This window comes from Pyxicephalus adspersus, chromosome 4, assembly GCF_032062135.1.
Source record: "Pyxicephalus adspersus chromosome 4, UCB_Pads_2.0, whole genome shotgun sequence".
Lineage (NCBI taxonomy): Eukaryota > Metazoa > Chordata > Amphibia > Anura > Pyxicephalidae > Pyxicephalus > Pyxicephalus adspersus.
The window spans coordinates 152588050-152601973 of NC_092861.1; the positions used below are offsets into that span (position 1 = coordinate 152588050).

The 13924-nt window shown below is 42.3% G+C and overlaps 1 protein-coding gene across 1 annotated transcript in view; it reads left to right on the top strand.

The window, feature by feature from the left end:
• BTBD9 (BTB domain containing 9) overlaps positions 1 to 6324 on the top strand; it is a gene marked incomplete in the record, with an annotated part of 110772 nt that extends 104448 nt beyond the window's left edge. The window contains 2 exon segments of the mRNA XM_072410005.1: positions 514 to 592; positions 3938 to 6324. Of these exon segments, the coding sequence (XP_072266106.1) occupies positions 514 to 592; positions 3938 to 4117 (259 nt within the window).
• Between the last annotated feature and the right edge of the window lie 7600 nt (positions 6325 to 13924).

The window sequence follows — 13924 nt, forward strand, 5'->3', positions numbered from 1 at the left end:
GACTGTGGGGGGACATTAGAGTGTCAGCTCCTCTGTACAGAGACTGATGGGACTGGCTCAGTGTTCTCTGTACAGGGCTGTGGTATATGTCAGAGCTATATAAATTTATAATATTAGTGTGTGACTGTGGGGGGACATTAGAGTGTCAGCTCCCCTGTACAGAGACTGATGTGACTGGCTCAGTGTTCTCTGTACAGCACTGCGGAATATGTCAGAGCTATATAAATGTATAATAATAGTGTGTGACTATGGGGGGACATTAGAGTGTCAGCTCCTCCATACACAGACTGATGGGATTGGCTTTTGTTGTATATGACAGGTTGTACAATGTATTTTTCTGTATTATATATTTTGTGTCACTTCCCATGGGATCAGATCTTCCTGTATCTCTGCATGTAGATAATAGCTGATATTGTCTCCATTTCTGATCAGATGAGATTCTTTTCTTTATATTTAGTGTTCTGTGTGATATGGGAAGACATTGACATCTGATCTGTCACTTCTCTTTTTTAGGTCCTGGCAGACAATCACTTTTGACCGACAACCAACGTGTTTTATCAGGATAGTGGGGACTCACAATACGGCAAATGAGGTGAGACAACCGCTTATATAGCAGATCCAGGATATGGTAAACAGGGCTGCCAATGTTTATTGCCAGAGAAGTGTTGAATTATAATGGACAAAGGGTTCTGTGGTGTTAAACTGATTCCTTTTTATTCCTATAATGTGTAGAAGCCCGGCAGACTCTACTAGTTACTGAAATATGGGTGTCATCATTTTGTGTTTCCTAAAGCCTCCTAAACATACTCCCATAGCTTTCAAATAAAAAAAATTCACAATTCCCCACAGCTTAATATTTTGGGTTTGCTTCAGTTTTATTGCAGATTTCTTTATTGACCTCTGCCAAAGCCACATCTCTCCGGGTTCTGCGATCAAAGCAAAGCTGAACCATGCTGCAGTTTTCTCTCTATGTCATTGGAAGTGACCTAGGAGAGATTAGGCCTTCCCTGTTTAATTTGGGCTTGTATTAATTCAATGTTGGTAGTCCTACAGGTAAAATATATATATTCTAACAATTGTTTCCTATTTATTCCTGAATTGTACAGCTCATAGTACCCACCTCTCCCCAACACCATCTTGTTTTTTTTTCCTTAGTCTTTCTCCTTCCTAGACATTTACAAAATCCATGGGCATATAGTTACATAGTTAGTCAGGTTGACATAAGACATAAGTCCATCAAGTTCAACCATTAGGGAAATAAACATCCCAGATACAACCCTAGGGCAAGGAAGGCAAAAAAACAGGTTGCATGTTACAAACAGCCATAGACCAGTGGTGACAGTAAGGTTGGAGCTCCACCATTATTCCTTTAAACAGAAGCTTGGTTCGTATAGCTCTCCTTCCTTCCTTCTACTTTCTTCTTTCCCTCATTGCTATACAATGACCGGTATTTGTATAAAATCTATAGCTAATACAATGATGGCCTTCACAGTTCAGCTATAAACTGGTTCAGACTTTTGCATCTGCTGCCTAATAGTGGTTAATTTATGGTAATAATAATATTTTGTAATATTCCATATTCACTGATTAATAACACCCAAACATAAAATATCTAATAACTAACCAGCCCCTTTCAGTGGGATGTTTCCTGTGTTATATGCATCCTATTGTGTTTATATTTATGTAGATTTGGGGTTTGTTTTCTGCCTTCCACTCCCGGCTGATCCATCCTCTCCTGCAGACAGTAAATCTATTTTCAGCATTGATTGCAGATTTATCAATTTCCCCTCTGCGTGAGATAGACAATATATCAGCCTCATTATGTCCCTATTTTTTTATATCAGTAATAATTGTGATATGTACGAGGCAATCATGGCTTAAAGTCCAGCACATAAGAAGAAAGAAATTTCTTTTCTCTAACTCGGTCTGATATGCCGTGTCGTTTACACAAACTATCCATTTTATTACGCTTTAAACAGGCTAGAAATTGCCATCAGTAATGACTACAATCTGTATGATAATTTCCACTTGTGGCGCAGTACACAGAATAATTACATAAGGCGTTTTTACTGCATGCAAAGCTTTGCGATTTTAAATTAAAGTGAACCGGTCACTGGAGAGTCATACATAGACCAATGGTAATCGACGGAGTGCAGGTAGGTGGTACTTGGCTTGTCAAATGTCATCTCTATCATCTGTCATGTCCCATTATAAAATCATATGAGCAGATATACATATACAGAAATATACCGCACCTCCATGGTCCAAACTCATTTCCCCATTGGAAGCCCTTTAGCTGGAAGACCCATAGCCTAGTATCTCATCATCAGCCCTCCCCATTCCTTTGTACCCAACCCTGGACCAGGAAGTGTGACTAAATGGTCTAAATCATGGGAGGGAGGGTAGGTGACCTTCAACTAACCCCTCTGGACTCCAACTGACCCAATAAACCCCACCAACAGCTTCAACCACTGTCTGCCCCTCCCACTGACCTGACACTGACCTATCAGATGAGCCCCAACGTCCTCTGCCCTTCCCCTGCTTAACCCTTTTACTCGTAACCCCTCCCCCTCCCTCCCCTTCACCCTCCCATGTAGTCCCTGCACTTATTGCTTCTTTTACTTACTATTACTAACTGGGTTCAGCAAAGGACTCTGTGTACTGCTGTCCTAATGGACGATGGAATGGCCACCGGAGAGCAGAAGGCAGCCAATCCCCTATAAGCTCAAATAATACAATTCATAGAAATGTGCCGTCTTTCTTCTTTATTATGTTCAGTGCTGAAAAATACAATATTTAAAAAAACATATATACAAAATAATCTGAAATGTCTAAAGAGCGACCCAACCTTTGCCATAATCAGTAGCTGGATATCAGATTACAGCGGTGCAGGACCTCAGCCAGCCTTTTCCCTTCTAGCAGACACTTATATGTTTCCCCTGATCAATGAGCAGATTGAGGGATTCACCTAGTGTGATGTTAGTTTTTTATTTTACAAATTTGCTAAAATCTGCACCCCCGGCAGCTATAAAAGTCTCATTAATGCTGCTATACAATATTATACTTTCAATTAAATGTAATTAAATTAAATACAAAGTGTAAAAGTATAATGCGGGCAGATGCCGAAAGTCGTCTATAATAATACATTCACCTGGTTAACAATATACTTTAGAGCATACACTGTACTGTGCACAGACCGGTCAATGTACATTCTCAGCAAAACCTGAAGATGGCCAGACAGAGATATTGGCCTGGCTGGGAATGGTGAATTATTTTCCTCATTCAAACTTGCATATGACTTAGTATCAGACTTTTTTTTAATCCTTCCTGGAGAGGGAGGGGCACCACTCACAGCCAATCAGATGCACCAGATGCAAGCATATGGAAACAGCAGAGAGATGACCTTATTAGCCTGCTGCTGGTCCTGCACTGTCCAATCATAGGCTAGGGGTTAGACGATAATGCCACTGTATTTTCTTAAAGCTGAACTGAGCTGGCTTAACAAATAATTTCTAATTACCCCTGTGTGTTCTCACATTCTGTATATTTCCCATTTCAGCAATCCCCCTCATAAAACATCTCCTGTGTTTTGTATCTGTCCTGGACTTTCTTGTAATGCAGACCAGTCACTGTTGCTCTCTCTTTCTGTGCAATGTGACTGGTCATGTACTAACCCCCTTTCTCCAATAGGTTGATATAGTCAACCAGTTGTGGGTGGAGCTTCCCTCTGCCAATCACAGAACTCCGCAGCCTGCTGATGATGTCATCCTTACATTTAAAAGGTTTGCAAAGTAATTTTGTGCAGTGGATTTTTATCAGGGCCAGAAATTAGGATGGAAAATTTTAAGATGCTTCAATTTATAAACCTGTAGAAAAAAATCACCAAAAACTTCTTGTTTCCTTCTGATCTTTTTTTTTCTGAATTTTCTGATTTCAGGTCTTCCACTGCGTCCATTTTGAGTGCCCGGCCCAGACCATCAGCCAGAAGGAGGAGAGCTGCGAGGAGAATCCATCCGGCGATCCTCCTCATTCCCCCCACCAAGGCATCACCATAGCTTTGCGTGCCAGCGCGGCCTCCTCACCGACCCATCAGAACAATCGTGGCTCTTCGCAGTGAAGAAGCGGCAGCTGAGACAATGAACTCCTGGAGCCGCCCCAGCTCCGTCTCCCCATTCCCACGCTGTTGTAATGTTGGGGGGGCCGTCCCCAGAGCTGCTCCAGCCGTCCACTTTGTAAGAATCAAATCCGGCCTCATGGGAAGGAAAAAAATTGCCCTTCAATCTTCATCAAGAGCGCTATTAGCACCCAAGCTCCTGGCTCCCACCATGTCCAGGACGTCACCTGCTAATTGGGCCGATGCCTGTTGAAATGCTAGCGTCGACGTGGCCCCAGAACACCACTAATTGAGGAATTTATTGCTTTTCTGGCCTTGTGATGTCGGATTTTCCACAGTACTGAGAGTTAGTATTGATCGCCTTGCAGATCCTTCACAACAAGTCTGAATCTTTTTATTCTGTGTGCCGCACAGTGGCAGTTGTCCCCCTCCCTCTCCTTTTTTCCATGTTTTGTTGTAGTACAAATTGTCTTAGTTTGTCACCAGCCGCCGTGTGCCCTCTGTTTGCCAAATAAAATCCAAACACTCCCCCCCATGGAGGAATTTAGCAAGAGCAGAAATGAATATTGAGCACCTATAGTTACAGGGAAGTCTGGATGGGTCGGGGGAGTCTTAAAATGTAACACCACAGAGCCAGATGAAAATGGTGCAGCACCGATATCACTGGTTACCAAAATCACCCCCCTCTACTTCTGCTACTTCCTGCAAAATTAATTTACATTTCCAGTTGGGAGTCTGGCTTTTCCTTTCAGTTTATAATCCACCAACATTTCCCCCTTCTAGTAATGCTTTGTTCACACTTTCCTGTTCCGATATTTCATGCGGCTCCCTGCGGCTGACACTTTGCCAGCCGCTCCGGTACTCGCCCTGCAGCGCTGTTTCAAAAAGAAGCAACATCTACACATGTGCCATCTGGTGACAGTGAGCGGTACTAATACTACTGACACCCCTAGTCATTCCTTTTGGGGCTGCGACTGCTTAAAGCGGCTTCATTTTCTGGCATGAGAAAGCGGTATATGCACCGCAACCTCACCGCAAGTGTGAATTAGCCTTTACTTTGTGTAATATGTCTGGGCTATATAAATAAAAGTTAATGGTAATATTATTATAATAGCAGGAAAATAAATCTCCACATTGGGGCAAAGATGACAAAAAAAAGGGTCAATCACTCCCAGCAGGACTTTATAGGGAGCCGTGTCTTCCCATCATTCCCAGCAGGGCTTTACAGGGGGTGTGTCTTTCCATCATCCCTGCTGTCAATCACCCCTGCCAGGGCTGCGCAGGGGCGGGGCTATCATATGATGTCAAATGCTGACATCACAATGCCAGGCTGCTCTTCTCATCACACAGCACATTTCTGCCACCAGTCTGCCTGCAGTTAGCAATGACGGGGCAACAGGAAGGGGTACACCATACAGAAATCGGGAAGGATTACCAAGTAATTGAACTTTATAATGCAGCAGAAAGTGTAGAAAAACTTATACTTAGCAGCTCGACAGTTGTATTTAGAAATTTATTGAAAGTAAAATTTTATTTACAATTCATTAAGGAGATAAGGGACAATTTTGGAAATAGGTGATGTGGGGGGAACAGACATGACTCAGGGAATCAGTGAAAACTTAAAGCTAATTTCATGTTCAGCTGCATGTTCTTGTAACGCATACACAAATGGGGATAAAGGTGGCCAGCTGATTGAACGGTGTCACAATGTGCAGTACAATGTGTTGTGGTGTGCTGCAATGCCAATGCATTGATAGGATGTGTTACATTCATTCTGCAAAGAATAACCAATCAGGTTGAAGGCGGTTTTCACTCTTACCATATACTATGCATCCCAGTAGGAGGCGCTGTGCCCTTCCTTCCAGGTTGTGGGCCGGCCCTTCCTTCCAGGTTGTGGGCCGGTCCTTCACATCCTTACATTAAGATGCAGGACTGCTGGTCCCACATTGTACGTGATGTCTGAGCAGGGAAGAGGCTTCTGTGGACTGGTCACATAAATTTAGATGTATTCCAGGCCAAAATGTTTTATTTCTTGCAGTGCAGGGGGGGAGGGGGCACACAGGGATAGTGTTTACATTTTCCCAGAGTTTATCCTAAAAAGCAGGATTTTTGCTGAATCTTGATTCACCAGCTCTTGGCTTAGTGAATAGGGCGGCGGGCCGAGTTCAGTCCTCCAATCCTGCAAATTAAAAGGTGATTGGTTGTTTTTTTTGTTTGCATTTCCCCCCCAAGACCTGCACTGATGCACTTCATTTTCATGGTCAGAGATCCAGTTCATCAATCTCATCATTCAGATTCTTCAATCTCCATCCTTCAGATGATTATTGGCCCGCAGTGTTCACCATCGCTGTTGTTAATGGGAAACTATTGTGTTTGAATTTTGTTATTTTAGACATAACTGTGAATGTGATTAGCTTCATGTAAATAAATTTATTGAGTATTTGTGTTTTAATGAAAATCTTTTTGCTTTGTATTCAATATAATTCCTTTCCATTATGAGGTCGGGGGGGAAAGATATTGTCATCATTGCAGAACCAACAAATCTTGAGTGACTTCGTCAGCCGATCCCTGCGTCTGTTTGACAAGAAGGTCCATTGCAGAGAATGACTGTAGCTTGCCTTTAATAGGAGGATGTTGGTGGGATCAATTCCTGTGATTGGTTGTAGGATTTCTGATGTGCAGCACTGAAAACTGAAAATCACAATATATGGGTCCCACTCAACATTAAAACATTCTCCACTTTTCTAGGAAGCCTTTTAAGACCTTGAAAGATTTATTTGGTGATTTACCCCCATTGATAAGGTCAGGTACTGATGGGGGGATTTGCCCCATTGGTGAGGTCAGGTACTGATGGTGGGGATTTGCCTCCTATTGGTGAGGTCAGGTACTGATGTTGGATGAGAAGACCAGGCTCACCATTCTAATTCATCCCAGAAGTGTTCAGTAGGGTTAAGGTCAGGGCTCTGTGCTGGACATTTGAGTTCCTCCACACCAATCTTGTGACCCCATATCTTTATGCTGGCTTTGTACCCTGGGGCACATGGGGGAACAGAAAAGTGTCTTCACCAAACTGTGACCACAAAGCTGGAGGAGCACAATTGTCTATAATGTATTTGTGTGATGAAGAATTACCAGGACCCCTCACTGGGGGTACTTGAACTAATTTTTTTTTCATTTTTAAAATAATATTTACCTTTTACATGGTCCAGTGATGTCCAAATAGGACATCTTCTGACAATCCATCCAGCTCTGGCTGCTCCCTGCTGCACATTATCCCAGCAAACTTGTCTATGGGGTAGTAAAGACTGAAGGGGAGGGGCTTCCCACCCAATTAAAATAAAAATAAGCACATTTTTATTTAAAATTTTTACCTTTTATAAAAGGGTTATTTACTATTTGATATAAAAACATTTGTGCAATAGGTCCACTTTAATTATAATGTTTGTAGTTCACAATATCCCCTTTAATACTTTTTTAATAATAATATTATTGATATTTGTAATTTTTCTATTTGAGGAAATTTTCCTGCCAAGTTACAAACAAGTTACAAATGTTAAAAACCTTTAATAAATTGAGTACACTGGGTGAGTGTTGTCACTTAAGACAGGAAGTGCATTATTTGCAGGATCACCAGGTGGAAAAAAGAAAACAAATGTAGTCAGCACAAGGAGTAGTAAGCTGCAATATTTTACATACGTACATGTTTCGTTTTTTAGGGTTTAAATAAAATTTCCAATAACAACCTTCTCCTAAGATATGACCAGAAAGTTATTAATAAGTTGTAATTTGTGGAGCTTTGTCTGATTGGTGATCCATACATTCCTCCCCATACATTCTATCATAAAAAAATATATATAATATATCTGTCCTCTTCGTGGACTTTTCACTCCCAATGTTGGAGTCTTTGTATTCCATGCACAAAGGGGTCACCCCCTCCCTGATATTTGTTGTACTACAGATTGTTTTACCAGGCTGTCACGCGGCGCTGTGCGTTACATTTGAGGAATGAGAATTTGTACTTCCCGCAGAGAAACTTCTGATAAAAAGTAGAAGGAGAATGTCTGCTTTGCTGAATCAAAAAAATACTCCAGGCGGATCCAACAAAAACCCTATTTATTCAGCGACTTGGTCATAGAAGCTAGGAGAAGTACGTGGCTCTGTCTTTATATAAACTTTTCAATTCCCTGACCATTACTCCGAGAGACAAGCAGTCTGAGATTTAAAGCTCTCACATGTGCAGTCAGATGAATACTAGTAGCTTCCTGACAAGGAACAGAATGATGACTTCATTAGTCTGCTGCTGTTTTGTCATTGGTCAGTCACAGGCTGGAGGCGGAGCATGGACCAGGTTGTATTGCTTGGCTGGCAGGAAATGGTGGAGTAGTGCTGCAGTGCAGGTAACCTTGGGAATTCCTATATACAAAAAATAATTGAGGACTTCCAATTATCACATCTATATAAACCTGATGGACATCTATTTCCAGGTCCAATGGTTGGGCCTTCTTTTGCAGCTAGCATCCTCCACTCTTCTGGGATTTCCACAAGATGTTGGAATTGATTTGTAGAAATGTGTGTCCATTTGTCATATGGAACATTTTCAGCTGACGGGTCAACATAATCAGAACCAGAAGGAAGTCAACAAGAACCAGAAGAAGGTCAACATAATCAGAACCATAATCAGAGGAAGGAAGTGAATTGAGAGCTGTGTATAAGACATTTTTGGAGTGTGGAAGGATTGGGTTTTCTCAGGTTTGTATTTTAGTGTTGTCATTGTGGTGATCACTCTTCAAAAACAAACCTCCAAAAAACCATCTAAAGATCCTCTCATCATTCTTCCCTAATATGTCCAAAAACTTTCAGTTCTAAGCTGGATAGAGCTTTCAGCACCATGGACAGCATTCACGTGATATTGACATCAAATGAATTGTGTGTTTGCCCTAAAATCTACATAGGCTTCACATCCGTGAGGGATCGTGCTGAAATGATTCTTCTATCTTGATTTAAGTAACCCATTGTTATTTTGAAAGTGTTTATCCCATAGTTATGTGGTGTGGACAGAATTTTGAGCTTTGCTGGACCTACCATTCCAAAGGCACAGCACATATTTGTGGATATGACACCCCCACTCTTCTAGGATCTCCACAAGATTTTGGAGGGTGTCTGTGGTCTAGTATGCCATCACTGGGGTGTCTGTTGCACCTGCAGCTATTCTAAAACATCCTCCACTTTTCCGGTTTCCACAAGATTTTGGGTTGTGTTTGTGGGGATTTGCCCCCTATTGGTGGGGTCAGGTACTGATGTTGCATGAGAATACCTGGCTGACCTCTCCAATTCATCCCAAAGATGTTCAGTAGGGTTAGGAGCACGGCTTAGTGCAGGACATTGAGATGCTGTTCAGAGGCAAAAAAATCCTTTTTTATAAATTTGGAATTACAAAATGGAATTTCATAAAAAGTTTTGATTTGGTCATTTACAATATTTAGGTATATCTGTACACTATACATTCAAAGAAAGGTAAATGATGTACCAGACATTTTATTATGATTGGGACCTCTGTGAAGAGGAAATAAGGAAATAAGGAAAAGAGGAAATCGACTGTGCATTTCACCTTACCATGAAAGGCCTTCTGAAATCTGGCTTGCCAAAGAAGAAAGGGGTCAAGAAGCATGCATCCTCTTTACGTTTGCCAGATGGTGGCAAGTGCTGTTGTTGGGGAGGGGGATGCATTCCCACAATGTTACCCCATTGTTGTGGTGGTCTGCATGCATGAAGCTTACTGGAATTTCGAAGCCCTTATTTATAGGAATAAAAAATATCTTTATTATTAATTTTATTTTTAAATGATTATTTATTGTTTACGTGATCCAGTGGTGTCCAAATATGACATCCTCCGATGATCCATCCAGCGCTGGCTGCTCCCTGCTGCACAGCATCCCAGCAAACCTGTCTATGCAGGCACCTTCTTGCTTTTCCCATTGGAAAATTGTCTCTGGAAACATTTAAGCAGCAACCTGTGCTGAGAGAGCAGAATAGTATTCAATCACTCTTTTCGCTGCCAAGATTCGGGCAGTGTTTATAATATGGACCTGCAAAATTTGCACCCAAGGTCTATGCTAAGGGTTTGGGGGCTCCTTTGTATTTTATGGTAGCTTTTTTTTTTATTGCAGGGTACAATCTGTTATTAAAGCGAAGGTTGGTTGACATTTGACATTCACAGATGTTTTCTGGGCCCAGCCTATCTCCATGTCATCCAAATGTGAATTTCAATTTCCAGTCAAAAAGGGTTCACCCCCAATTTTCCCTCCCCATTCACCTTGTCTGATCGCAGGTCACATAACACAACAATTTTCAATATGAATTAGAAGCAACTAATCTGCTCACCCTGAATTCTGTCTATTGGAGACGGCTCTGTCTGCAACATTTGTGTGAGGGCTCCAGTCATTTAACTTTTTGCTGCCATTGATTGTTGAGTTGGCCTTAGATTGATGCTCATTAGCTGCCTAAGAATCACAATGCAGCCCCTGTGCAGACCCTGGAGCTCCCAGCTTTCATATCACCCCCATATAAAGATCCCATTCCCCAATGAGCTTCTTCATAAAGGACACCTGTCATGGTAAAGGTGTATATAGCTGACATGTCCATTGCCAGGCTGGTACACTGGTCATCAGGTTTCAGTACTTTGTCATTCACTTAGCTGAGCTTCCAGTGGTAGATAAAAGGAGGGTTTTGGTGCGTAGACCACAGGGTAGGCAGGAAAGGGGCATTTATTTGAAATGTATTTGATCTGCATCTATAGCTATAGTGCAGCATGATAAGCAATGTGTTACACTTCCAGTGATTATTACATCGCATAGGGACCACCGGACTCCACCTGACTTCGACCTTTATGTTTGGAGTTTCTACTAATGATAATTGGTGGAACTTTTCTAAAATATATGACTGACTGTGTTTTGTCAAGATATTTTATGCACACTTAAACTTAAAGTTTGGGCTTGTTGAATGCTGCACGTTCTGATCCCCCTGTATGACCTACGGGGAATTGTGCTTGTTGTGATAATGTTGCTTAGTTTGGAATTGCATCCTATTTATTGCTGGAATAAAATCAGAGCTGATTGATACATTGGAGAGTGCGGAGTTCTTTCGAAGATTATCAACAGTGAATCCAGAAAGATGCGACGGGGCACCAGGGACAGCAAAATACGCCGCAGTAAACACGCCACATCCAATTTGCTTCAGTTCTCCGACGCGCTCGAGCTGCAAGAATGAGCAGTCTTAATTCTAACGTATCAGTAACAGGCCAGACCCTTCACGGGGTTTCTAATCGGCTGCAATGCTGACAAGAAACCATCACAGCGACAGCCCAGCAGGCCAGGCGCACATCAAAGGCTGCTTAATCCAAACTGGATGGCGGTAAAGGTGGGAAAACGTCTGAAGTTTCACTGCCAGGAAATACAATCACACATTTCTAATATAAAAAATTATCAACAGGGCTCAGTGGCGTCATTAATGGAGTGCAGTCATTTGTGATCGTGTTTGTTAAACGCTACGGGACGCACCCTTTGCCGGGGAACTCTGCTGGGGGAATGTATGGTGGAAGAATTATACAATACAACTACAAGAAATATACAATACAAACTCCACTTCAAAGTGCTATGATACCAAGACTGTTCCTTTAAAATTGTTTTGTTTGCATTTAAAGTGGACCTGGAATCAAACAGACTTATTCAGTCCACAGCTCCTGAAATACTCTGCTCTGCTGGAGGACTCTGCTCCTTCCTCTATAACTCTCCTCTCCAGAGAGGCCCGTAGCCCAAAAGAAATTAGGCGCAGGGCCTACATGACAGGGTGCTAGGCCTAGCCCAGGGGCGTTAAGGGTTAATAAAATGAAGTAAGGCTAGGAGGGGCTGTGCTAGTGGAGCATGGGGTAGGAGGGGATTAAGCATAGGAAGAGTTAAAAAAGGGCAGGACTGAAGTGAGAGGCCCTCTTTTGTAATAAAAAAGTTTCCCACCCACCCCTTCTGTTCTGGTTATAATTTGAAAGTTTGGTATGTTTTAGCAGTTGGGGTCTTGGAAGGCAAGGATCCAGCGCATGGTAAAGTGGTGGATTTTGGCAGGGGGGATCCTCTTTGGTGGCTTCTCCTCCTTTATGGTGACCGGAGGATTATGGCTCCTGAGGCGATGCTGGGCGGCTTGTGGCCAAGGTGAAGATGTTGGAAGAGTTAAAATTTCAGTTGGGTGCCGATTTTGCCTTCTGAGACCTGCAGCCTGGTTGTTTGGGTGTATATCCGGGAGTTTGATAACATTATGGATATTGTGATTATGGTTATTATTAGAAGGGGGGGAATTAGGTTGTTGGTTAATAAGGTTATATTCAATGTAATATGTTGGTGCTGTATAATCCCGGTTTAATAATAATAATAATAATAATATTATTAATGGAGTGTTATGTTAATCTATGCTTGCCTATCAAAAGTGTAAAATGTATTTATTTATTATTGGATATTTTTATTGGTTACTTACTTGAATGGTTAATTTATTTAATGGTGGTTAAATAAACGGCTGCTGCAAAGCCAATTTAAATCCAAGATTGGTGTCTGGGTATTTAATGGCGGGGTTGTGGTTGGTAAGCAGGTGGGGGGTCGGGGGAGGTTATGATGATGGTGGTGGCAAAGGATGGGCTAGAAGGTCCAAGCTACCCTGGTCATACTCTGCTCTGCTGGAGGACTCTGCTCCTTTCTCTCTGTGTGGGCTCCTTGTGTAGCTGCTACTCCTCCAATATTCTCTTTCTGCTTTTATGATCTTTAATAATGTCAGAAAACAAAGCTGCTGTGATTAACCCAGACCAGCTGTTATCAGGCTGGCGGTGTCCCAGCATCCAACTCTCCGTTCCTCCACACTTGGTAATAGCGGCCAATTGATATGCACCTGTGGGCCACGCTGGAAAAATGAATACCTTATGGTAAGCAATTACAGAGGCAATCGCAGCCACCGGCCCCAAGGCAAGGTGTCTGTGGCGGCCATTGGACGATCTCGCCATATCCCCCAGCTGCCTTTTTGTTAAAAGTATTCAAGGCTCCCGTACGGTTTCTGAAGACAGCTGACGGGGTCAGTGAAAACGGCAACGTGACCGGCATGAAAAATATGGAATAAGGGAGAAATTAGAAAAAAGTGAATTCTCCAAATGCAGCAATGAATCAGCAGTGCGCCTGGAAGATTGGCAACTTTTCCTAATGAAGATATGAAGGAATGTTATTTCCAGGCGCCGCTTCCAATCAAGAGTTTTCATGGCGTGACCTGCAATTAGAGGAGCCACCAGCAGGGTTGTTGTATTGGAACCAATAGTGGCAGAGGGGAGGAACAAAGGGGACAGATTCACCATGTTGGGTTCAAGCATGAACATTTCTGTATCAGATAACTATTGCAAAAAATAAAAGCAAAGGAGGAGGAAGAATATATTGTAAAGGTATCACAGGGAGAGAGAGTTGTCATATCACAGATTAGAGCTATACGAACACGGATACAGAGCTCTGCGTATAGGGTGAAACTGTGCGCCCCCAGTACAATGTCTGCACCGTATGTGATCTGCACAACAATAATTACAACTCACTCTTTTATACAGCTTGAGGAGCCGGCACTGCTTCCTCCTCCACTGACACACACACTGTCACTTTATATAAAGATCACCGTTCCAGCACAGCTTCCTCCCAGAATTCTGGATTCTGATTGGTCAGTGTCTGTCTACATGTACAGTTTTCTTATTGTGCCATTAGGTAGCCCCCCCAAGCAGAGCGATGGTTAAATTACCTAAAC